Raw genomic sequence first — 26,104 nt, forward strand, 5'->3', positions numbered from 1 at the left:
GCTCCTAAAGGTAGGGATGGAAATGACTTACCTAGAGCTGGGCTACCTTCCACTCACACAACGCGACCTGGCCCCTTGCATCATGAATATGAATGCCTAAAGAGCATGCAGCACTGTTTTAAGCACTTTACAGATATTAATTTACTTCATCCTCACAACAAATCAAAGACTTACAGGCTGCATAGATCATCATTATCCTATTTTACAGATCAGGAGACTAAGGTCCAGGGAAGAGACAGGTATTTGTAGAGCCCGAATTAGATGCCAAGTAGCCCAAGTCCAGAAGTCTCCCATGTACAGTGAAACGTGTCAAAACCAATGTTCTGGACTTCAGAGTTTATAAAGGATCTTCTCTTGGTTCTTTGGACCCTCACAGGAAAGAGGATGCCTTATCAACTGGGACACAGAGAGGTGATGTGCTCACCCAAGGTCACACAGCTAGTGAGAGGTCTGGAGTGGCTTCACTGCCAATAGGCACAGAATAGGTTTCCTAACCCCTGGTTAGCTCGCCCCAACATTTCCCCGGGCCAGTGGGGAACTGCTCTGATTCCTACGCCAGTCGGTGGGCAGAGGGGCGGAGCGGATCGCGGCCTACCGCCTGAGCGCTGTCCGCGGTGCTGATCCGCCCGCCGCGCCCTTGCTCGCCAAGCGTCCGGCGGGTTCTCTGGGTTTCCCTTCAGCTCCCAGCCAAAGCCAGCTCTCCGAGTTCTGCCCGCCGGGGTCCTCAGGCCTGGTTCCCGGAGTTCCTGGTTTCCCCCTCCCCCGACTGCGCGCCGCCAGCCTCCCTTCCCCCCCGCCCCGCCCACGGCCCCTCCCCGCCAGTACCAGGTCCCTCCCCTCCCCCCTTATCTCTCCCGCCCCCCCCCTCGCTCCCCCTACGGCTTGTTCGCCAGTTCCGGTCACGTTGCTGGGTGTTTACGCCTGGAGCCCGCCCCGGACCCCCCTTGGCGCCCCGGAACCCCCCGGAGCCCCGGCCCGACAACCCCGCAGCCTCGCAGCAGCTGATGGCGTCGCAGCCCGGGCGGGTGCTGCGGAACCCAAGGCGCAGCTAGCGAGGGGAAGAAGAGAGCCTCCCCCCACCCAGCCTGGCCCGGTCCCAGGGCCCCGCTGGCCCGTCGCTCCCTCAGGTCCCGAAGGTGAGGAGGTCGGTGGACGTGGGGGGTGGACGGCGGGGTGGCCCCGGGCGGGGAGCAGCAGGGCCCGAGCTCCAGCTCCCCTGGGAGGGCTGGCGTTGGGCTGGGCACCGCAGCGCGCGGGAGGCGGACAAGACCCGCGAGCTCCTGGCAGAAGTTGTCCTCTGCCGCCCAGACTCAGGTCCTTACCGGCCCTGGCGAAGAGTCCAGAGCGGCCTGAGGTCGAGTCACCGCCACCTCCTGCCACCTCCCATCACACACATCTGTTTTCCTTTCCCTGTCCTCGCTGGTACCCCTATTCCCCGTCCTCCTTAGTCTCCATCTCCCCCTCTGCCTCCTCTGGGAGTCATACTGGAGGCATAATCAGGCAGAACACCAGACTAAAGAGGATGGACGCTCCAGTTTCCTCATACAGGCCACTCCCATATCCCTGGATCCTCAGCTTTGCTGAGGTTGGGGGTCCTGAGATCTTCAGTGGAGTGGGGGAAGCCATAGCCTAGGGGTAACAGGGGAGGAGGCGAGGCGTTCTGGCGTGGAGAGGACCACGAGACCCTTGGAGAAGGTGGCTCCACCACTGGCCAGGTAAGCCCAACTTGCAGAGTCCCAGACATCTGTCAAAGGCTGACTTCTTGTTCCCAAGAAAAGTCCCCAGGAAACCAAGGACTTGGGTGGGGGGTCGGGGGTGGGGATTACTTTCTAATACATACACTTACTTGCCCTAGTGACTCCCAGTAACACTCAACTCTTTCTCCCAGTTTCACCAACATTCGTTGTACACATATTCCATACAAAGGATTCCCAGAGACAAAGTATTGACCTCAGGTAGCTTATGGTTTGGAGCAGAAGCCAGGGAGGCACACACCATGGGGAGCATGGGTGTAGAAGTGTGATACATGGCATAATGGTGGTTGGCAAACACAGAGATGGAAGAGTCATCCCAGCTTGGTGAGGGTAAGGGGAAAAACTCAGTAAGAAAGGTAGCTTTTGAGAAGTGCCTTGAAGGATGGGGCAGGTTTCAGGAGGCAGAGATAGAGTGGTGGGATGTCCATCCATGTTTATGAAAAGAGTTTGTTGTGAGAGCAGTAAAAGGTAGAATCCCGGGATGCCTGGGTGGCTCAGTTGGTTGAGCAGCTGCCTTCGGCTCAGGTCATGATCCCAGCTTCCTGGGATCGAGTCCCACATCGGGCTCCTTGCTTGGCAGGGAGTCTGCTTCTCCCTCTGCCTGTGTTCACTGTCTCTCCCTCTCTCTCTCTCTCTGACAAATAAATAAAAAATCTTTAAAAAAAATAAAAAGGTAGAATCCCTAAAAGGAGGGGATCAGACTGCAAATGTGGACTGTGCTTGGATTTGAAGGGCCTTAATGAAGGGTGGGAACCCAATGGGGAGCTCCTAGTTGCCAGCCACTACAGCTGTGTATATTGAGCAAGGTACTTAACCTGTTTGAGCCTCTTTCCTCATCTGCAGAGTGGACATGCTAATAGAAGCTTCGTGCAGGGTCGTTATAAAGAGAAATGAGTTAATGTAAATAAAATGCTAAGAACAGTGCCAGCCATTTATTATTGTTCTGTAAGTAGTATTACCTATGCATTGATGATTATTATAAGTATTATTACCTTTGCCTCCATATCTGAGAAAGACTTTTTAAGTCTCTGTTCTCCCTCAACCCCAGGCCTCAAAGTCAGGTAGTAAAGAGGAATAAGGACTAAGAAAAATAAAGAACATAATTCATTTATACATTTATTGCCATGCCTGTCCTAATATACCTGCCCTGACTATAAAAATGAGTTTAACATTCTCCCTGAACCAAGAAGGCGTACTTAAAAATTTTTTAACAAAATGTGGATATTGAATGTTCAGAACAGTACAAGAATATTTGTTGACTCAATAAATACTTTCAGCCCCAAAGAGAAAAGAAACACTAAGGGTGACATTGAAACTGGGACAAGAGAAGCAGTCAGGGGGTGAGGGATGGCAGAAAGTGCAAACTCCACACAAGCAGAAAGCAAGAGTCTTCAGTTCAGGTTCTTCTCCCAGCCACTTTGTCTGCCTGAGGGTGAGATGTGGCAGCAGAGGCCAGGGGACATTGAGCAGATTAAGGGAGGGGGAGTAGTTAGCCACCCAAGGAAAGACTGGACTGTAAAAGTTGTTTTCAAACCTTTGATTAGCAGAAGGCTTCTCTCCAATGAACTTGTATGTACAAGACCATCAAAATAAAGAGGGGTAAAAAGAGCAAAGCCTCTAGCCCTGCCTTGTGCCCCCAACCATTTTTGGCAACTTCTGAGACCCCTCTGCAGAACTCTGGGCTCTATAGAGCAAGATTTGCAAACCACTATGTGATTTGAGATCACATTAGGGTGGTCTCAAAGACCCCTCTGAGCCCTGAGTATTATGATTCTTCTCTTTTCATGGTTCTTCCAACCCAAAGAACTATAAGAAGTGGAAAAGGGAAAGAACTACAATTTCCTCCTTGCCATGTCAGTTAGAGTCAGATGGCTGGAAGAAAAATGGTTAGAAAAATAGTTACTCGCAAGCTCCAAAAAGACAAGTAGGGGGGTGAGATTGTTTTCAGAAACCAGAAGCCCAGGCCTTAGAATCAAAATTGTGTAAGTTTCAGACAGATGAGAGGCACGTCCAAAGTTCTTGGAGTTAACTCTATAACTCCACACATAACTCTGTGTTACAGGTCCTTTTTTTAATTTCTAAATAAACAATTTTTTAAAAGATTTTATTTATTTATTTATTTGTCAGAGAGAGAGAGGAGCGAGAGTGAGCACAAGCAGACAGAGTGGTAGGCAGAGGCAGAGGGAGAAGCAGGCTCCCGGCTGAGCAAGGAGCCCGATGCAGGACTCGATCCCAGGACGCTGGGATCATGACCTGAGCCGAAGGCAGCCGCTTAACCAGCTGAGCCACCCAGGCGTCCCCTAAATAAACAATTTTTAATAAACATTTTTCATCAAGCTAGAAAATTAAAACAAAGAAGAACCTAGGAGTATCAGGAGAACATAGGCAGCAGAAACAATATAGACTCTGAGGTGGTCAGGACGGTGGACAAAGGCAAGGGACCCTTCTCACTTTAACCCATGAGATCAGGCATCTTGGGCTGGATGTGGGCTGAACAGAAAGCTGGTAACCCTAACCTTTCTGCCACTGTCACCAGTCTGGACCAAGTCCTCAGGCACAAGCTCCTTCTCAAGCCAGAGGGCTCCAAGACTGCATTTTTATGGGAATGTCTGACATTTCTATGACATTTTCCTGGCTTGGGCCTTCTGAAGTGTGTGTGACAGCCACATGTGAGAGGGCTGTGTTGTAGTTCCCATTCCCCAACCCATTTCCCACCCTCCCTCAAACAAACTAAACAATCATGTGTAAGACAGAATATCTGCCAAGATCTTTTGTGACCCAAATTTCTGCCCTGAGAAGAGCAGCCTGCCTAGTTGGAAGCAAACCCTCAAGTCCTTCTGGGAAGGCTCAGAAACAGCTGGTTGGCTCAGCCCCTCACGGTGGCCAGGGTCCAGTCTCCAGGGCTGTGTGGAAAGGGCTTTTACTCTTCAGAAATACTTGCATTTCAGAGGTTGGGAACAGACATTTTCTCTCTTCCTCATAAGCAGAGGCTCACATCCCTTCATCCTCCAGATGCACACAGAACAGAAACAGATGCAAGAGAAGCAGGACCCCCCAACAAGCGTATACATATACGTGCACTCCTCAAGGCACACCCAGTCTTAGGTATGTGCAGACACACAGGTACACAAATCCCAACATGGTTACGCAATAGCACAGACCCAGCTCATCTGCTTCTCCTGAGTTACACACCAGGATATTCGACTGCGTACTTGGCATTGATGTTTCCTTGTTCAGGTCTCTTGAGCATGTAGAATCTAACATATTTTTTTTAAGATTTTATTTATTTATTTGACAGACGGAGATCAAAGTAGGCAGAGAGGCAGGCAGAGGGGGAGAGGGAAGAAGGCTCCCTGCTGAATAGAGGTCCTGATGTGGGGCTTGATCCCAGAACCCTGAGATCATCACCTGAGCCAAAGGCAGAGGCTTTAACCGACTGAGCCACCCAGGCGCCCCAGAATCTAACCTGTCTTAAGCTTGATCTCCCCTTCTCTGTAAATCTCTCCCTCCTTCAGTCTTCCCCAGCTCCACAAACTCACTCACTCGTGCATTCCCTGCATATTTATTGAGTATATTTTATTTGCCAGAGATTGTGCTAGGGCACTAGGGAACAGGAGGAAACAAAAACAGAGTCCTTCATCTTGTGTTGCCAACAATCTGGTAGAGGAAAGAGACAAGAAACAAAATGTAATATATTCATGTGGTAATAAGTTCATGGAAGAAAAACAATGCAGATTAAGGGAATGGAGAGTGACAGAGGGCTCTATTTTAAATCAGGTAATCAGAGAAGGGCCCTAAGGAAATGACATTTGAGCAGAATCCTGAATGAAGGGGAGGAGTGGGCCATGAGGGTATCTGGGTGAAGGATATTCCTGGGAGGGGGGACAGCACAGACAAAGTCCCTGAGGCAAGAATGTGTTTGGCATGTTCAGGAAATAGTAAGGAGGCCCGAGTAGCTGGGGTGGAACCAGCAGTGGGAGAACAGTAGTAGATGAGGGCAAACAGAGCCTGGGGTAATTGTATAGGATCTGATAAGAAATTTGGATTAGGTAATAAGTATGATGGGAAGGTTGGAGGGTTATAAGTGGGGAGCAGGGAGACATGATCAGATTTGCTAAAGGAATGCCACCTGCTACATGGCAAACAAGGAGTGGAAGCAAGAAGCCCGTCAGTAGGCTACTACAGGGTACATCAGAGCGATGGCCATAGATGGGACTGGGGTGACAGCAATGGAAATGGTGAGAACTGATTGGATTAAGCATACACGTTTTCAAAGGTAGAGACAAGTAGATTTGCAGATGGAGTGTCTGGAATATGAAGAAAGAGAGGAATCAAAGATAACTCTTAAGTTCTTGGCCTGAGCCACTGAGTGAATGGGCAAAAACCAGTGCCATTTATTAAGATGGTGAACAGTAGGCAAGGTTTGTAGGATGAAGAGCTCAGCAATGGAACTTGTAACTTTGAGGGACCCATTAGACATCGAAATGGAGGTGTTACATAGTCAGTCTAGAGTGCACGGGAGAGTTAGTGGGGGTCAGCATATAAATAGTTTTTACAGCCATAGAATTAGACAAAATCACCTAGGGAGTGATTATAGATTAGAGGTCCATTGTGAAAGAGATCTAATGTCAAAGACCAAGAAGTGTAGAAAGAGCCAGAAAATGTGCCTTCATACTTGAGTTGCCCAAACCAGAAAACTGGGAGACATCCTGAACATTCACCCACCCTGTCACCATGACTTAATCATTCCATTCCCACATGCTGACCATTCTACCCCCCAAATACACCTGAAACTTCTGTCTTCACCTCCCTCATCTGGTCCAGGCCTTCATCCTCTCTCAGCTTGACCACTGCAACATTCTCCCAGCTCACCTCCCACATCCATTCTGTCCCCTCTAATCTACCCTCCCTAGAGCAGCCAGCCAGAGTGATCTTTTAAGAATGCAAATCATATCATGTCTGTCCTCTGCTTAAAATCCGTTAATAACTTACCAATTCACTTAGTATTCATGCAAAATTCTTCGCATGATTTACAAGACACTGCAATCCTTCTCTTGCTAACCTTACTTCCTGCAACCATCCCCTGACACATTACACTTCAATTCTCACCAGCAGTGACAGTGTCTCTGTTCCCCCAAAAAGATCATGTGAGGGACGCCTGGGTGACTCAGTGGGTTAAGCCTCTGCCTTTGGCTCAGGTCACGATCTCAGGGTCCTGGGATTGAGTCCCACATCAGGCTCTCTGCTCAGTGGGGAGCCTGCTTCCCCCGACTCTCTCTGCCCACATCTCCGCCTCCTTGTGATCTCTCTCTCTCTCTGCCAAATAAATAAATTAATAATCTTATAAAAAATTTTTAAAAAAAGATCATGTGAAGCACTTAGCACAAGGCTTGGCACATAATAGGCACTGAATAAATGTAAGCTATCATTATTAGCCTACCTCAGGAATTTCACAAATGCTGTTCCCTGCTTGGCATGTCCTTCCCTTTATTCTGCTTCTAACACCTACCCTTCCTTCAAGTCTTTATTAGTTTTCTATTGCTGCATAACAAATTTCCACAAACTAAGTGACTTAAAACAGCATACATGTGTTAAGTCACAGTTTCCAAGGATGTGGGGTCTGGCATATTTTAGCTGGGTCCTCTGCTGAAGGCCTCAAACGGTTGAAATTAAGATGGGCTGCATTCTCATTTGAAAGCTCAACTAGGGAAAAGACCCACTCCCAAGATCCCTTAGGTAGTTCGTAGAACTGACTTCCTTGCAGCTGTCAAACTGCAGTCCTCGCTGCTTGCTAGCTGCCTGCCAGGAACCATCCTCAGCTACCAGCAGCCTCTCTCAGGTTTTTGCCTTGTGGCTTCCTCCCTGGGCTGCCGCACAGCATGGTTGTTTACTCCTTCAGTACAGGCCCTATGAACTGCCCCCCAGAATAATCTCCCTTTCGATTAACTCCAAGTCAGTTGATTAGAAACCTTTATTACATTGCAAAATCCTTTCTAATCACAGAAGAAAAAAGCCATCACATTCAAAATCCTGCCCGCACTCAAAGGGGAAGATGCAGGAGGGCATATCTACCAGGGGCTAGGAATCTTGGGGACCAGCTTAGAATTCTGCCTGTCACAAGGTTTTGGCTTAAAATTACTTTCTTTAAGAGACCTTCTCTGAAAAAAAAAAAAAAGAGACCTTCTCTGTCCCCAAATCTAAACTAGGTCCCGCCTTATATTCTTCCACGTTACTCTGTATGTTTCTTTTAGGGTGCTCTTTACAGATTATAATTGTATACTTACCAATATTATTTTTATTTGATGCATTTATTTGTTTGTTTGGTTGGTACTTTTCATCCTGTGAGCTCCACGAGAGCAAGGATTTTGTTCTGTTCATCAGTGTGTCTCCCATACCCCCATAGCTGGCAACAAATAGATTACTGAAGGTATGAGGAATAAAGGAGCAAATCAAGACAAGGAATAACCTACCTGCACACTAGACATAGAAGTGATCTGCACTTTTTAATCTCATTTAATTCTCACAACTAGACTAAGACTGTTACCATTAGCCCCATTTTACCGAGAAGGGAAAAAAGATGGAGGGAAGTTAACTTTCTTGCCCCAAGTCACACAGCAGGTAACTGAAAGACTCAGGATTCAAACCCAGGACTGTTCTCAGAGTGAGTATTGGGAACCTATTTTGGATTCAAAAGACCCAGTAAGAGAATTGGGTGCCTGGGTGGCTCAGTGGGTTAAAGCCTCTGCCTTCGGCTTGGGTCATGGTCCCAGGATCCTGGGATCGAGCCCCGCATCGGGCTCTCTGCTCAGCGGAGAGCTGCTTCCTCCTCTCTCTCTCTGCCTGCCTCTCTGCCTGCTTGTGATCTGTCTGTCAAATAAATAAATAAATAACTCCTTTTAAAAAAAGAGAGAGAGAATTGGGTCTGCCACCACTTATGGACCACGTGAACTGGCACAAATCACTTCAGCTCTGAGCCTGTTTCTTTTTTGTTTTTTTAACTTTTTAAAAAATTTTAAAAGATTTTATTTATCTATTTGGTAAAGATAGACACAGCAAGAGAGGGAACACAAGCAGGGGGAGTGGGAGAGGGAGAAGCTGGCTGCCGGCCGAGCAGGGAGCCCAATGAGGGGCTCAATCCCAGGACCCTGAGATCATGACCTGAGCCGAAGGCAAATGCGTAATGAGCCACCCAGGTGCCCCAAGCCTCAGTTTCTTTATTTGTGAAATGGGGGTGGTAACATCTACTAAAGGCAGTTAGCTGAAGCAAGGTAATGTGTATAAAGTTCTTAAACATAGCAGATGTAGTAATGTAAATGTAGTCAGTGGTTGCCACAGGCCAGAGGGCAACCCCCTGCTGAAATGAAAGGCCTCTTTGGTTAGCTTAAGGGAGTAAAGGAAGGGGAGTCCAAGAGACCAATGTGAGTTTCTCAAGTGCACCTGCTTGATGCAACCCTACAAATGAAAATCTGGATTTGCAGGGACTTATATCAAAGTCAGTCTGGAGGGGACCATTTGCTCGAAAAAGTGGTCCATCAACTGGCCTTTTTCTCCAAGGCCCAGGGAATTTCTGGGGCAGGTAGAAACAGCTCCTCCAGAAGTTTAGGAAGTGGGGTACCTGAATGGGTCAATCGGTTGAGCATTGGACTCCTGGTTTGGGCTCAGGTCATGGGCTTGCAGTCGTGAGATGGAACACTGTGTTGGGCTCTGCACTCGGCGGAGAGTCTGCATGAAGATTCTCTCCCTCTGCCCCTCACCGGCTTGCATGCTCGCGCTCTCTCTCTCTCTCTCAAATAAATTTAAAAACTTACAACAAAACGAAAGGGTCTGCTATCACAGGACCAGTCGCAAAGGAGTGTGCAGACTTGTGGCCCAGGATTGCATCCAATGCTGGCAGCATTGCATGATTCTTTGGTGTAATTGTTTAAAAAAAAAAATTAAAAATTATTTGCTCCCAAAAAACAAACAAACAAACAAACAAACAAAAAAAGCTTAGGGAATCCCTGGTAGAAAAGGCGAGAATTCTGCCTCCTGTTTTTGCCCTCTGCTTATGCTTCTCTAGGATGGTGATCATCACAAGAGGGACTTCCTGGGAAAGGGATGGAGTCAAAAGGGGGAGGGCTGCAAAGCCAGGGCATGGTTAAGAAGGGGTGCAGAACTCCCCTCCCTTCACAGTGTCTTATGTGTTCACCATGGATTCACTGGCATGGGTCTCCTTATCAACGTCTCCCACTCTTCTTTTTTTTTTTTTTAAAGATGTTATTTTTAAGTAATCTCCACACCCAGCGGGGCTTGAACTCACAACCCCGAGATCAAGAGTCACATGATCCACTGACTGAGCCAGCCATTCCTCTTTTAAAAAGGGATTCTGGGGGTGCCTGGGTAGCTCAGTGGGTTAAAGGCTCTGCCTTCAGCTCAGGTCACGATCCCAGGGTCCTGGGATCGAGCCCTGCATCGGGGTCTCTGCTCAGCAGGGAACCTGCTTCTTCCTCTCTCACTGTCTGCCTCTCTGCCTACTTGTGATCTCTGTCTGTCACATAAATAAATCTTTTTTAAAAAATAAATGAACAAATAAAAAGGGATTCTGTCACCTGCCTTCAGCCCACAGAGTTGGTGTTCGTAAAATACTCATTAGATCTTCCTCCTCTGCGACCTAGAGGGGCCCAGAGTCCCAGATTAAGGTTAAGTCAGAGAAATGGAGTTGGGTTGGGATAGGATGTGCTCTAACCATCATTCTGGTCTGCCGGCTGGTGGGCACCCTTGCTTAATGCTTACTGGTAGGATGCTGGTGGGATGCATTTTTCCATTCCCCAGCTCCTCCAGTTTAACCATGAGAAAACCAAGAGCCCAGAAACAGAGAGGCTTTGCCCAAAGCTGGTTAAGAAGCAAGCTACAGCCTATCTCTGTCTCCCTTCCCTAACTTGGCGGCTCTATTTGTGTTCCTCTCTGAGAAGCAGAAAGGCCAAAGTTACAGGCAGGCAGGGGAGTGCGGCTTTTTCCCTCCAGGCCTCTAGTTCTTCATCTGTTAAATGGGAATAAAAACTTCCCTGACAACACACAGGTGACACTTGGGTGAGTAAACACAGGGGAAATGAGTACAGCCATAGAACCATCTGCCTGGTGGCAATGGGAGCCCCAACAGCAGGAGGCTCAGAGGGATCTGAGGGTGGGCAGGGCAGACAGGCCCACAGGACGGGGGTTTACCTTATCTTCTTCCACCCAGGTGGGGCCCAGGCCTGGGTTGCCATGGATACCGTGTCCCTGGAGCATCAGATCCAGAGTGTACAACGCCACATCAGCTTCCTGAAAAAGGAGCAGATGGCTCTGCTGCGAGACCTGCACCTGGAAATCCTGAGGCTGCAGAAACGCTGTTCAGGTGAGGAGTGGGGGGAGGATGGGAGGGAGAGAAGGGGAGGGGGAGGGAGGGAGGAGGGGTGTCGGCAAGATCATGGAAGACTCTGACAAATATCAGGACGGCTAAGAAGTTTGGCCTGTTCTCCTGGGGAGTAAGGAGCCACGGAAGGTTTCTGAAGGGCGTCACACTGCACTGCGAAATGCGAAACTTGCCAGTTGTACGGAAGGTGAATTGGGAGGGAGGCAGAGAGACTCGTGGTGGGGCTGATGAAATGGTCTGGAGAGAGATGGAAAGGGAAAGGGTAGGAAGGGGAAGATCAGTGGGGGGGAGACTGAGTGAAGGGAAGGACTTGGCAACCAACTGGATTTGTGAACAAAAACAGAAGGAGATACCAAGAATGAAGCCAAAACCTAGGCCTGAACTCTGCTCTTGGACCTCAGGCTTCAGCCACCTGCCCTCTCAGAGGCTGGGCTCTGGCCAAAGTGCTCACCCAGGCTGAGTCTCCAAGTACAGGCTTTAGAGTCAGTGATTCATGGAATGTGTCAGCTGGAACAGCCCAATGTCTTCATTATACAAAAAGGTAAACTGAGACCCTAAGAGAGAGAGGGAGAGAGAGCACCACACAATATGCTAGTGACAGAGCCAAGATTAGAACCCAGAGCTCCAGATGCTCAGCTGTGCATGCCTCTGCAACTTTCTGCACACTTTCTCCCCAAGATGCTCAGACTTCTACTGCCCTTGGAGCTCCTGCTCATGCGAGGCTCCCCATTCTCTAGAGGGAAACTGAGTGACCTGCCTGGGTTCTCACTCTGTGGCAGAAGAAGCTGATCGTCCTGACTCTCCACCACCACATCCTCCTCTGGTTCCATATGCAGAAGCAGCTGCTACATTCCTAGGCCAGGCTCGCTGCCATCTTCCTTGAAACTTGGATGGCAGCAGAGGCCAGCCCAGGGGGCAGGGATGGCCCACACCAACTCGCCCCTGCCTGATGTCCTTGCCGGATGCATTTTTTCATTGCCGTGAAAACATTAAAGGAAAACCAGAATGAACATACCCTAAGACCCTACAGCTCTTGCCCTAATTTCTTTTTGCTTTGCCCTAATTCTGAAGACCTGGGTTCTTCCACTCAAGACATAGGCCAGGATCCCAAGAAAGTGTAAGAGGCTAGAACAGCCCCACCACCCTTGGTATGGGACTGCAGCCTCTTGTTATTGATTACAGAGATAAAAATAACTCTGGGCTGGCCTGAAGAAGCCACTCTTGGGGCTGAAATACCTGAATAAGGCCCTTCTTCCAAGGGGTGGAGGAGTGAGGGGAAGGGAGCAAAACAAAGATTTTTTTCAAGGAGACTAAATAGGGACTCAGAGGGCTGCCTGGCTGGCTCAGTCAGTAGAGCATGGGACTCTTAATCTCAGTGATGTGACTTCAAGCCCCTTGTTGGGCATGGAACCTACTTTAAAAAATAAAATAAACTTTAAAAAAATATATAGGGGCACCTGGTGGCTCAGTTGGTTGAGCTGAGTGCCCAACTTGGTTTTGGCTCAGGTCATGATCTCAGGGTCTTGAGATCAAGCCCCGCATGGTCTTTCCCTCAGCCCTTCCCCCAGCTTGAAGCCTCTCTCTCTCTCTCTTTTTCAAATAAACAAATAAATCAAATAAATAAATAAAATCTTTAAGAATATATATAAAAATAAAATAAACCAGGACTCAGAAGCTGGGAGAGGGATGAAAGAGGGGATGAGCTAATGTAGGAACTAGCTGGGGAGGGCTTCAGAAAGAGCCTGCCAGAAACGGGTGCCACTCAGACTAAAAGAGTTTAAGATATGGGTGGGTATATTCTGGGTGCTGGGGCAGCCTGCATGGTAACAAGAACTGGCCCAAATATTCAGCACTGACTCAGCCCTGGGTTGGGTGCTCTGTTTATTTTCTCTAATTTAATCCTAGCAATAGCCCCTTGAGAAGCAGGGGTGATTTTGTCCCCACTTCACAGGAGAATACTGAGGCTTCCAAAGAGGTGTCGTTACTGGCCCAAGGTCACACAGGGTATCTGATCTCCCTGCATGCTCTTCTAAAGGTGTGGATCTGGCCAGAAGATGGGCAGGGATATCTGATGGATGGGAGAGTGGAGCCCAGTCCCCTCCCCCAACTTCCCTGATTAAGGGTGTAACTGGCCCACTGGGAGACAGTGGCAGAACCAAATCCCCTGGGCTACTCTGGGGCCTTGCAGGAGGGGCCAAGTTGGCTCCAGGAAGCCCTAGAGGATAGAGGCATCAGGGTCCTCCCTGGAGCTCCAGGAAGGAGGTTCAGACTCAGGTCACAGCAAAAGGCCCAGGTACCCTGGCTCTAGGTCTCCTAGCAACAGTTGGCGTCCCAAGGGAAGAGCCAGTAAGGAGGGGCAGAGGGCCCAAAGGCTAGACTATGTAGGTGTTGCTGGGCATTGATCCCAGAGATTTGCTACCTTATCCCACTCCCAGGTCCACATTTCCTCCCTTTTGGCACCAGATTGCATCCCTGCAGGTACACACACTTGCTGCAGAGGAGATCCTGTCTGTCACCAGCAGCTGCTGGACTCCCTCCGTTTTCCCAGCTGAGCCAGGGGGTAGTTGGGGGAGTTGGGGTGGGGCTGAAAAAATTATCAAACTCAGCTGGCCGAGGGATGGGGCATTCTGGGCGGTAAGGAATGGGGACTGGAAAGACAGGGAGGTGCAAGGGTAGTGGCTGGGCTGAAACCTCTCTCAACACCAGCACCCTTAGCGAGCTGACCCCTCCCCCTCAGCGCAGAGGCGAGCGCCATGTAGGCCTTCGGTCACCAGGTGGCGCTATCCTCCTTGAAGCCCCATTCCTTGCCTTGCGGAATATGGCGGAAACAGGGTTTGGAAAGGAGCCTGGCTGATCTTCAGAAAATAACACAGGCACTGTGCTCGCTCTTGCTCTCTCTCTCTGACAAATAAATAAATTTAAAAAAAAAATTTTTTTTAAATAAATAAAGAAAGAAAGAAAATAACACAGGCACAGCAGTACTGGCTGTGAAAATAGTGAAACGCATGTACCCTATTGGTAAATATCTACTGCCCTGAGTCCCCTTCCAGGGCCCCCAAGCAGCCCAGGACCCTCCAGTCTTCCCATATACACCAACTAAACCCTAAAGGGGCTGTGCCCTGCACTGCTCCAGAGTGGCTCTGATTGGCTGTCACGTTAGATATTTGTATATCACCGCTGGGAAGGAGCAAATACTCCCCCAGCCCCCAAAAGCAAGCCGGGCTCCTCAGTCCAAGGGTTGCACTAACCTCCAAACGCAGCTCATGGCCCTTGCTCAGGAAAGATCTCTGGGCTTAGAATCAGGCCAATCAGGCTTGGGCTGTGCCTTGCACCTCTATTCATCTCTTCCTCTCACTGGACTGCAGTAAAATAGGTATGGAAGGTGGTTCAGATGGCTTCTAAGGATGCTAATATTGCCACTTTCTCTGTGTTGTGATTCCCTGATCACTGTCTCTCTCTCTCTCTCTCTCTCTCTCTCTCATACACCACACACACACACACACACACACGACTACCTTTTCTTTTCTGTCCTCCCCACAGAACTGACTCGTGATCTGGAGATGAGAGAGGCCCAGTCTCATCAGCAAGGTAAGAGAAGGATGACTGATGGGGAAATGCCACAACAGCCCAACAGTCACCTTTTCCCCACCACTTAGTAGGACGCAAGCCTTCTCTGTCCCTAGTCCAGTCATGGGGGACAGCCACTCCTCAATTTGCTGAACAGAGTGCTGGGATGTCAGTACCATTTGCCTACTCATCTGGGTTACAATGTGCAATGAACAACCTGTACCACCACACCCTGTATACACATTCTCTATCCAAAGTAGGAAAATGAACCCAGGACAGATATGGTACCCAAGAAGTCCATCTGGTTGACTTTACTCCTTTCTATATGACTTACCTCTCTCATCTTTCCCATCCTTGCACAAGTGATTTCTATGGTCAGTGGTCCACACCCTACAAGATGCTGAATGGTGAGATACAACACAATGGTAATGTGGAGTCCATGACTTGAAGGAACTTTATCTAGATGAGGAGAAAAAAGAAACATGCACATCAGCAAATCCTTCATTTTACAAAAGCACGACTTCTTGACACATAGCAATTCCACTAAAACATTTGTTTACAGATTATTACTTCACCCATAAAATGGAGGCGGGGGGATGGTGTTCAATGAGCACAGAGTTTCAGTTTTGCAGAACAAAGAAGTTCTAAAGACCTGCTGCACAACAATGTGAGTTTACTTAAAACTACTGAACTGTACACTTAAAATTGGTTAAGGTGGTAAATTCCATGTTATTTGGTGTTTGTTACAATTAAAACTTTTTTAAAGGGGAGGGGTTCCATTGTTGAGATCTTTTTTTTTTTTTTTAAAGATTTTATTTATTCATTTGACATACAGAAATCACAAGTAGGCAGAGAGACAGGCAGAGAGAGAGGAAGGGAAGCAGGCTCCCCGATGAGCAGAGAGCCCGACGCGGGGCTCGATCCCAGGACCCTGGGATCATGACCTGGGCCGAAGGCAGAGGCCTAACCCACTGAGCCACCCAGGCGCCCCCATTGTTGAGATCTTAATCACCAAAATTATATGATCTCTGAGAAGTGGGACTGGGTGTTATCCATTGTCTCCAGGTGTAAGACATGGAGAGGGACTTGGCAAATGGTTAATTTAAAATGAATCACCACATAGTCTTTCTTAGCCAGGAGGGATTTAACAGGGATGGGACTCCCTGCCATATTGATGTGCTGCTGATTAGATCAAGTGCTACATACATGACCAAGACTTAGGCATGGAGAAAGTTGAAAGTTTAAGTTTAATGTAAAACATTGAGAGTCGTACAAATTGCTTTGCATATTCATGCATAAAGATATAAACATTTATAGACTTGAACGAATTCTTCCCACTTCTTTAAGTGGCAACCAGAGGCAACCTCTTCCTGTCTTGATACTTGGAGAAAGGAGGCATACATCCCAAACACCAGTTCCGTAACAACAGCAACCTTCACCCCACCTACTATCCTTCCTCTGAAAGGGTTTCAGGGGTCATCTGAGCTCAAGATATTGCCCAGTGTCCTGATTTTTATCTTGTCTCTCAGTGAGTTTGGCCTCCCTTTCTTTTTCCCCCACCATTTGCTGATTTTCCTATCCTTTCCAGAGTCACCTTTTGCCTACCTTGTGTCACCTTCCAGCTATCTCTATCTCTACAAATACTCACATGTGTTAATCCCAGGATGTGTTCCCTGCTGAAATGGAGCTCATGATCAGGGAGACAGCGATCCTCAACTCTGTGGGTACATTAGAATTACATGGACACATTGCACATTGAAGACCTGTCAGTTCCCAGGTCCAATCCCAGAGATCCTGATTCAGTCGGTCTTTATTAGGGCCCAGGAAACTATTTTTTAAAGCTCTCTGGGTAGTTAACATATATCCAGTGTTGAAACTCAGTGCAGTGGGCAAAGGCTAACAATAAATAACACACATAAATTACAAAACATAACAAATGCTCTATGAAAGAAACTGCAAGGGTCACCTGTGTGGCTCAGTGGGTTAAAGCCTCTGCCTTCCGCTCAAGTCATGATTTCAGGGTCCTGAGATCAAGCCCCGCATTGGGCTCTCTGCTCAGCAGGAAGCCTGCTTCCCCATCTCTCTCTGCCTGCCTCTCTGGGTACTTGTGATCTCTGTCTGTCAAATAAATAAATAAAGTCTTTGAAAGAAAGAAAGAAACCACAAGCCCCAGGGCCCACTGATTCCCTTTTGCTTCCACATTCCCAGGTCCCAAGTCTTTCAGTCTCTCACTCTTGCATGTTTCTCCTACCCTGGAGCCTTTGCACCAGCTCCTCTGTGCAAACCACCCTCCTCTCAAGCTCGTCACTAAACTCCAACTCATTCTTCCAACTCCTGCTAGCCTAAGTGGCTTTTCTGATGAGAAGCCTCATTAGATCACAGTCTCCTGTGAGTCATGGCCTTGGCACATGTCACAGATGCAAGCTCACATTCATTCGTGATTATGTACTATACCTCTCCCACTATGCTTGCTGTAAGCTTCATGAGGAATGTTTTATTATCCTCCATATCCCCTATGCCTAGCACAATACATATAGTAAGGGTTCAACAAATATTTATGGAGTGCATAAGTGACCAGGGAGGGTTTTGCATTTAAGCTGAAACCTGACGAATCAGACAGGCCAAAGGGTAGGATAGGTCCAAGAGCCCCGAGGAAGAGAAAGGAAGGCTAGCCTAGCCCATGAGTGGGGAGGGAGAGCGAAACGGGGCTCTGTAACGTGGGTGGGCGAGCTGTGCAGGGTCGACCTGGCGGAGACCATCACCTCTCCTCTCCGTCTTCCCTCCCCAGAGGCGGCGTCCCGGGAGCTGGAGAGCAAGTGCCGCGCGCTGGAGTCGCAGCTGGCTGCGCGGACCGCCGCCAACGCCGAGCTGCGGCGGGAGGTGGCGCAGCGGGAGGCACTGGTGTCCGCGCTGCGTTGCAGTCTGCGCGCAGAAGAGCGCCGCTTCCTGGAGGAGCTGCGGCGGCGCAGCCACCGTGCCACCGTGCTGGGCACCGAGCTGCAGAAGCACACCGAGGCGGCCGCCTACCTCTCGTGCCAGCTGCACGCGGCGCGCCAGAGACTGCAGACCCCGCGCCCGGGCCCGGGCGCCGCCACCGCCGCCGCCACGGAGCCCCGGCCCCGCCGGCGCGCACAGCGGGCTCGCCGCCCGCCCGCCGCCGAGGCCGCAGCCAAGGGCCCGGGCCGGGACTGGGCCGCCTGGGAACGCGCGACCCGCGCCCTGGACGACATCGACCCCATGCCCGACCCCGCGCTCTTCCTCTACCCCCGGAGGCCCCCGCGGCCCAGCGGCCGCAGCCCGCGCCACCCGCCTCCCCAGGAGCCCCCGGACCAAGCCGGCCCTCCGGCCGCGCCCAGCCCGCCTAGCGCTCCCGGGGAGCCGGAGTAGGCGGAGGGGTTGTGGGGTGGGGAGTGCGGAAGGCCGGCTCGGCCTCCGGCTAGGGACGCACCTTGGGCCACGCAGGCGGGTCCCGGGGGTCGCGGGAGCCGGCGCTCCTCCAGGGATCGAGCGGAGGCGGCCCCAGCTCCCCCAGCTCTTCCTACCGCCCTAGCCTTTTTGTATCCTCCTCCCCCGAGGGGGCTCCTCCGCGGGGCTGAGAGAGTGCACCTTTTTTTGTGGAGAGGACTCGCAGTACGGAGGCTTCTGTGGTCCCCACCCTGCTGCAGGGAGGGGCGGGGGCGAGGGTCTCCCCCTGTCCCGGGAAAGCTGACAATCGTTGGACGCGAAGGGGGGAGACTGGGCAGGCCTACAAAAGGAACGCAGTGGCACTTAGCACCCCTAGGCCTTCCAGGCTCCTCTCTCGGACCTTCCCCAGCCCCGCACGGCTGCCCTTCCCGCCAAGCCTTCCTTCGAGGGAGGCTCCGGCTCGGGCTAGCGGCTGGACCTTTTTCCTCTGACGCCGCTTCTCCTACCCCGACCCCGCTGATAGGTCCTTACCGGTGAGCACCCAACACTTTAAAGGCATTTCCTGCCAGAGTCCCTGGTAGGGAAAGTGTGACGCGATGGAAGTTTGAACTTCTGGAGAGGAGTACCGAATGGGTTAGATGGCAGAACCTGGTCTAAAGCTGTCTCCAGTCCTGTTCTTCTCCAGAATGCCCCTCCCACCCATAAGTATTTAGGCTGGGAGCTGTGCTAGTGAAGCAAGGGAAGGAGGACACAGGGTCCGCTGGAGTCAGCTGCTCCTTCAGGCTTGTAGAAAGGCAGAAACCTCCTTCCCCTTCTCGAGGAAGCTGGGAACCTGAAGGCAACCTTGGGAGCTTTCCTAGTCCTGTTTATTGGTGCTAATTTTGCCCAGCTGCACCTAGAGGTGGGAAGAAGGGCCAGGTTCCTGGAAGTGGCAGTGGTTGATAAGAGGTTTGAGTTGGCTGTGGGGGCTGGTGGATAGGAGCACAGCTTAATCCCCAGGCTGGTCTCCTCCAGGGATGCACCCAATCCTACCAGAACTGACAGTGGCGGGTATTCAATGTATATAACCCTTCTGTCTAGAAGGGAGAGTGGTGAAATGGAAAGTGGGACAGCCCACCTCCTAGCTACTTTCTCCCCAGCTCCCCTCTCCTGACCCAAGGCAGGAAGGAAATGCAGTTCCAGTCCAGCACATGGCCCCCACTGCAAGGCCAGCCCCTAGAAAGACAAACCCTAGAGCCCCTTCCCCCATGCCATGCCTCCTCTGTTGGTCCTGCTTTGAGTCCTAAGTGCCTGTGAGGTTTTCCAGGGGCTGCTGAGGGAGTATGGGGCAGGGAGAGGCCTTTACCTCACTCACGGATAGCACATCCTGGCAGGTCTTGCCCTGGCTGAGGCCAAGCATTCTGTGTGTCACCCAAGGTCTGGGAGATGAGCAGAATCAATCTCTAGGGGTGGGGAACCCTTCTCCCTCATGGGCCCTGTAATGAACAGGAGGAACCTGCCATCATGTTCCCTTTCGCTCTGTACCTCAGAGGGTGTCAATCTGCAAGAAGTAAAACCAGTGAGCACGCTCCCAGCCCCCACAAATATGCTGTCCTCTCCCAGCTGACTGCACTCAGGACTGCTGAGACCACTGAGCAATAACCGGGCCTCATCCGGGTTATTTCCAGCCACTGGGCTGCAAATGCCCAAGGTGTGAACGTCCTTGGGACAGACAGTGCTCTCTCTCTCTCCCTCAGTCTAAGTTGGGCCACAGTGATGACCTGGGGTCCTTGCTCTGCCCGTCCTGGCCTCTTACCCTCCTCTCCCACCCCATTCTTGTGCCTCTGCCCTCTGTGTCTCCCCTCAGATGTGTGGAACGCACTGTGCCCCTGGTCCTATTGCCTCCCTTTCAGAGTGAGGAGGCCTCTCTCTTGGCTGCCCTGTGTCGATGGGGCCCCAAGGACTGTATAGGAAGGAGCAGCCCACCCACACCCTGAGCTTCCACAACCACACGCTGGGGGTAAACAGGGTGACTTTGTTACGTTGATTCTTCTACAGAGATGGTGACATAGTTTATCCACCCACCCACCTACTAAAAGCCATAGCTATGCCCACCTGGCCTCTCCCCAGCTCTATAGCAATAGCCCTTTTCCTCCCTTACCTCCTGGGGACCCAGTGTGTCTAGCTGGGGGCCTCTACCACACCCCTACCCGTGGAGCCTCCAGTGACCTGCTGGTCTCTCCCCAAGTGACCCCACCGGCACCTCCAAACTCCTACCCCTCTTCTAAGCGATCAGTGATAATGACACTTAATTATTTGTGGGGTGCTTAGAGATCCCCCAGATGAAAGGTTCTGAGAGTGCTGGGGGCGGCTGACTTGCTGACTCTCACCTGAGGGTCTGGGAAGGGAAACTGGCCAGCCCTCCTCCTCCACTTAGCCGGCTGGGGGAGGGGCTGAAGCAGATCCAGGATTCCAATTTTAACAAAGTCCTCTTCTCCATTTTTCTCCTGGAAATAATGGACTAAAGACTCCCCTCCATCCACCTGCCTCTGGGGTTTGGAACAGAACCCTCAGTGCAGCAGAATGGGCCTGGGAGTCTGTAGCCTGCCCTTGGCCTCAGGAGTCCCAAATTCCTTAGCCTCCAGCCTTCTCCCTCTTCTAGCCTGTGGACCCACCCTGCCAAAGGAAAGACCCCCCCTCTCCTAAGCCCCTGGAATGTCTGGGTGACTAGAAGAGAAAGAATTGTGTCTCTTCCCCCCTCCTCCCCTCCTCTCTGCAGCACGAATCCCCACTAGGGAACGGGCACATTGACAAGAACACTCTGCCCTAGGGGGAGGTCCAGCCATACCCCAAATGTGGACAGACCCAGGAGAGAGAGCGGCAGGTGGGGACCCCTCCCTGTTCTGGAAGCCAGCCAGGGACTAGTGGGCAATGCAAGGTGAGGCTGTGTACCCCTGCCCCCCATATCCCACCCACAGTGGTCTGAAGTTTGGGAGACCACTCCAGGGCTGAAATGGGATAGCCCTTCCCCATATCAGCAGTAGAATAGAGGTCTCCCAATGGAGAGGAAGGAGGCCAGGAAGGTGTGGAACAGTCTCTCTTTAGTGCAGAGCTGGGGATCCCTGAGCACCCTCTCCCTAAGGTGCCAGCCTTGAATGGGGAACACGCAGGGCTTCTGAACCAAGTGGCAGGAGCCCCACGGGTGGGGCAGAGGAATCCTGCTCCAAATTCTCTGTTGGCTGCGCTTTTTAATCCAATGCTTTTCAGAGTGTACTCACTCACCCACAGAAATAGAGCCCTATGCTTTAGGGGTGACTGTCATATGCCTTATTCTTAATAAAATTATGTGAAAAACACACAAGTTAGACCTCTTCTCTGTGGGCACTCTGCCCTACTTCAGCCTCTGTTCCTGCAGGTGTGGGAGAGGATGTGGAGGACATGGAGAGTTGTTTGGGAGTCAGTTGGGGGGTTGGGTAAGACTGGGGGCTAAGACTCTGGAGTCTTCCCACTGAATATTCCTCACAAGGCATAAGGTACTCATTTGAGGCATCCCAATGCTCAGCTAGCCCTGACTTTCCCATGCTGCCCCAATCCAAATGAACAAATGAGACCTTAGAGCGGAGGCTCCTGGCTAGGATTGGGAGAGATAGACCAGAAGGGCTCCAGGCCTGGAGGAGCCCATTGTGTTGGCCAGGAAAGAATCCTGGGGTTCTGGCATCTTCAGCCATGCCAGTTCCCCTTCCCTGACACCCAATCCCATCTGATCCAACTGCAAGAAGCCCAGGATCCCAGAAATGAGCCCAATTCTTATATTTCACTAATGAGAGTTATGCTGAGGCTGTAGTTAAGGAGCTCAGCACACCCGGCGCCCATGAGAATTTAAGCCTGTACATTTCCAGTGTAGGTCTATGTTGTGGACCACTCTAGGAGAAAAAGTGGATAATATATTGGTTTGTCAGCAACCCTTCTAATAAGAGGACCCATTGTTTCCTTTTGGGGAACTGCCCTTCTTCTATTTCAGTCCCCCCTGTTGGTGGGATGGGAGGCTGACTCTACCCATGTGATCCAGGTAAAGTAATACATACTGATTGGGTTGGAGATGGTCACACGATTTGATTTCAGTCTGAACCAATGACAGTCAGTCTCAGGACTTTTGCTGGAGCCATTCATTCAACACACCAAGTTAGATGCTAGGGATGCATCAATAAACAAAACAAGACTATTGAGAAATACAAATTCTTGGGTGGCAAAAATGGCAGAATATCAGCCTGGAAGTCTGGCCTATCACACCAGAAGCAAAAGCGGGAGAGATGGAGACAATTGCTAATAATCAAGCTGCTGGATCCAGCTCTACCTGCATCCCATATCCCCCCGCCTCTTTCCGTTATGTAGATCAATAAACCCCCCTCCTCCTTCCACACTTATGTTTTTAAGTGGTCACCATTAATTTGTGCATTTTTTTCAATGATTTTGTCTATTTATTTGAGAGAGACACAGCTATAAAGGAAACACAAGCAGGGGGAATGGGAGTGGTAGAAGCAGGCTTCCCGGTGAGCAGGTAACCCTATGCAGGCTCAGTGCCGGCACTCTGGGATCATGACCTGAGCCAAAGGCAGACGCTTAATGACTGAGCTATCCAGGCACCCCATAATCTGTGCATTTTTAAAAAAGATTTTATTTACTTATTTGTCAGAGAGAGAGAGAAACAGAGAGAGACAGAGCACAAGCATGGGGAGTGGTAGGCAAAGGGAGAAGCAGGCTCTGGGCTGAGCAGGGAGCCTGATTGTGAGCTCGATCCTAGGACTGTAGGGATCATGACCTGAGCCAAAGGCAGACACTCAACTCACTGAGCCACCCAATTTGTGCATTTTTTAACTTAATTTTTTAAAACTAATTTTAGACCTAGAGAAAAGTTGCAAAAATAATACAGAGTTCCTATATACCCTTTACCCAGCTTTCCCTTATAGAAATATCTTACTTTATCGTAGTACAACTAAAACCAAAAAATTGACACTAGTATATGACTATTACCTAAGCCACAGACCTTATTTAAATTTCACCATTTTTTCCACCCATGCCCTTTTTCTGTTCCAGGTATTCTGTCCAGGATCCCATTGCATTGTTATCTTAACATGGTCTTTCAATCGGCGACATACCTTTTTTTTTTTTCTTTAAGATTTTATTTATTTATTTTACACAAAGAGAGAAAGATCACAGTAGGGAGAGAGGCAGGCGGCGGGGCGGGGGGGGGGCAGGCTCCCCACCGAGCAGAGAGCCCGATTAAGGGCTCAATTCAGGGCTCAATCCCAGGACCCTGAAATCATGACCTGAGCCCAAGGCAGAGGCTTTAGCCCACTGAGCCACCCAGAGGCACCCCTGGCGACATACTTTTTAAAGCCATTTTAAGTTGGGTTTCACTGGCTTGCTAATCCCAAGAGTCATGATGATGTCCAAGAACAAACAGTTGTTGGACAACTGTTGGAAAGTTAGTGGACCCCAACCAATAAATTACATTGAATACAGTATTTGCAGAGTTCTAGAGAGGGGGTACTGCTTCTAGCAAAAACTTAAAAGGAGCTTAACATATACAATGATATCTGAGCTTGACTATAGTCCTGGGATGGCTTCCACACCTGGCCTGCTTTGACATCAAGAAAAGTGACTTACTCAAGGTAAGTGAGGAAGCTGTAGTGAAGGAGTCAGGGATTGAGCTGGACTTGAAGTCATGTGTATTGATTCCACCCAGTATATCCAGGTGGAACAGGCAAGCAGGCCTGGGCTGCCCCATCTCTTTGCTCCAGCCTCTGGGGATCAGACTAGCCCAGGATGGGCAAGGACCAGACCCATAGCCATTCCCATTCTGAGAAGTATGGCTCAGGCTTCTGGTTGTCAATCACCTTTTATCTCCAGGGGCAGCTAGGAGACACAAGATTGGGCCTTAGATAAACATCTGCCCAGAACTCTGGGGTCCCATGTTCAATTCAAGAAAAAGAAGAGAAGGGGAAATTGGCCTTAGGGTCCCCTCACAAACCTCTGGAGGTGCTTGGCTGAACCCAGCCCAGAGACACATACAGGGTGGAGATGTGCAATGTCAGCATGAGATAACTCAGAGATCACGTATGCAACCCCTCATTTTACAGATGGGGAGACTGAGGCCCAGGGCATCTCTAGGACTGTCATTCCTTCCCTCCTGGCAGTTCTGTTCACACAGGTTTGGGGTTGAGGGAGATGGAGCATTTCCTCTCTTATGGGTCACTGGAGTCAAGCCAGTAAAGGCAGGGGGACTCCCCTCTTCAATCCAGGAGTCTGGGTTCCTGCTCACCTCTCCAACCCCTTGGAAACTCTGAAAAGGAGGGGGGAAATAGGAATGCCCAGCTGAGTGGGTGTATTCATCATAACACTAATTAGGGAGGTGGGAGGCTTTAAACAGTTTAATTACGTAGGCTAGGTCTTAGCCTTGATAAACCTCCCTTCATACTTAGTTAGCATCCTTACACATGAGCCCTAAAGATGGGAAAACTGAGATGCTCAGTCCCCAAGGCAGCCAGCCCTGAGGTTGGGGAATATGTAACTGGAGCCTGCTAGGGAAAGGGGAAAGGAATCTGTGGAAGCTAAGTTATAGGTTTTAAGGCTGCTGGGATTGGTTAGTCCCTGGGCCCATGGACAGATTGGTCGCCGGCACCCATGCTGACCAGCTCCTGACTGTGAAGAGGACAGGGGAGGAAGACCAGGGTATGGTACAGGCTGGTACCTCTCCAATGCTCAGCCTGGGTCTCAGCCAGGCGTTGTGGAAATGATCTGAAGCTCTGGATACAAAAGTCAAAGCATACCGATCACAAGAGGGATATCTACAAGGAAAGCCCACATATTATAAATAACATGGGAATCAAAGGTGAAACCCTGCATTGCTAGCAACACTCCCTCCTCAGCATCCCACGGAGCCTTCAAAACCACTGCCTGGTACTCTGTACATGTGATTCGTCCATTCAACCAGCAAATGAGCATTAAGCAACTACTGTGGTTCAGGCTTTAGGAAGATGCTAGGGATGCCCAGGTGAATAAGGTCTGGCCCTTGCTTTCAGGAAGTCCCCCAGTCTAGGAGCACTTGTGTGGCTCAGGTGGTTGTCTACCTTCAGCTCAGGTCCTGATCCCAGGGTCCCACTCTCTGCTCCTGAGGAGCCTGCTTCTCCCTCTATCCTCTGCCTGCCATTCCCCCCTGCTTGTGCGCCATCTCTCTCTCTCTCTTGCTTGTATGTCAAATGAATAAATAGAATCTTTAAAAAGAGGGAAAAAAAAAAGATACCCCCCCCCCCCCGCCAAGTCTAGCAGCCAGATGCCTCACCTGAGAACCAGACATGCCAACATGGCTGAGACAGTCTCAGTTTATGCCTGTTATCCCAATGACATTATTAATAGTGTTCACTTTCACTCTCAAAAGTGTCCTGCTTTGGTGGACATAGTCCTCTTAACCATGGCACAAGGTATAGGCACTGGTGGGAAGAGTTGTGGAAAGTGGTGGTTGTAGCTGCTCTTAAGACCATAATGAAGAAAAAAAAAAAAAAAGACCATAATGAAGAGGGGCGCCTGGGCTCAGGTCATGATCCTGGGGTCCTGGGATAGAGCCCTGCATCAGCCCTGCATTAGGCTCCCTGTTCAGTGAGGAGTCTGCTCCTCCTCCCCTGCTACCCCCTTCAAATAAATAGAACCTTCTTTTTTTTTTTTTTTTTTTTAAAGACCATGATGAAGAGACATTGGTGGAGGCAGCTTGAAAGCAAAAAACTGCCTGCTTAATATGTTACTGGAGGTCAGCCATCAGACAGAGAAAGTGGCCAGAGGATGACGCTTTTTGTGTATGTTTCCCTATTACAAGGCTTGCTGCTCCTAGTGTTAAAATTCACCTACATTTCTGGTTATGAGTAACGTTACCAACATGGCCTTCTACCTTCAGCTACATTGGACTAGGCACAATTGAGTTTCATGGATACAAAGTACCCATCAGTTGGGAGAC

At 50.1% G+C, this 26,104-nt stretch overlaps 2 protein-coding genes across 3 annotated transcripts in view; one reads left to right on the forward strand and one right to left on the reverse strand.

The window, feature by feature from the left end:
* RAP1GAP2 (RAP1 GTPase activating protein 2) overlaps positions 1-1,409 on the reverse strand; it is a 231,358-nt gene extending 229,949 nt beyond the window's left edge. The window contains exon 1 of the mRNA XM_082707076.1: positions 1,323-1,409. The gene's annotated coding sequence lies outside the window, so the exon portion shown is untranslated. The remainder of the gene's footprint in view (positions 1-1,322) is intronic.
* CCDC92B (coiled-coil domain containing 92B) lies at positions 558-21,454 on the forward strand. 2 transcript variants are annotated; one of them, XM_082707238.1, is made up of 4 exons: positions 558-1,136; positions 10,975-11,127; positions 14,686-14,733; positions 17,501-21,454. In XM_082707238.1, the coding sequence occupies exons 2-4, from the start codon at positions 10,998-11,000 to the stop codon at positions 18,097-18,099; spliced, it is 777 nt and encodes a 258-aa protein (XP_082563364.1). In that variant the 5' UTR covers positions 558-1,136; positions 10,975-10,997; the 3' UTR covers positions 18,100-21,454. The 2 variants fall into 2 exon arrangements, with proteins under 2 accessions (XP_082563364.1, XP_082563365.1); XM_082707239.1 differs by lacking the exon at positions 558-1,136 and adding an exon at positions 1,626-1,715.
* The last annotated feature ends 4,650 nt before the right edge of the window (positions 21,455-26,104 follow it).

Source organism: Mustela nivalis (genome assembly GCF_964662115.1).
Source record: "Mustela nivalis genome assembly, chromosome: 17".
In the NCBI taxonomy this organism is placed as follows: Eukaryota; Metazoa; Chordata; class Mammalia; order Carnivora; family Mustelidae; genus Mustela; species Mustela nivalis.

What these genes read in the sequence shown, in the direction of transcription:
- CCDC92B (XM_082707238.1), top strand. Translation starts at nt 10,998, where the DNA reads ATGGATACCGTGTCCCTGGAGCATCAGATCCAGAGTGTACAACGCCAC. An exon ending in GCTGCAGAAACGCTGTTCAG is followed by an intron (nt 11,128 to 14,685) that starts GTGAGGAGTGGG and finishes TCCTCCCCACAG; the next exon opens with AACTGACTCGTGATCTGGAG. An exon ending in GGCCCAGTCTCATCAGCAAG is followed by an intron (nt 14,734 to 17,500) that starts GTAAGAGAAGGA and finishes TTCCCTCCCCAG; the next exon opens with AGGCGGCGTCCCGGGAGCTG.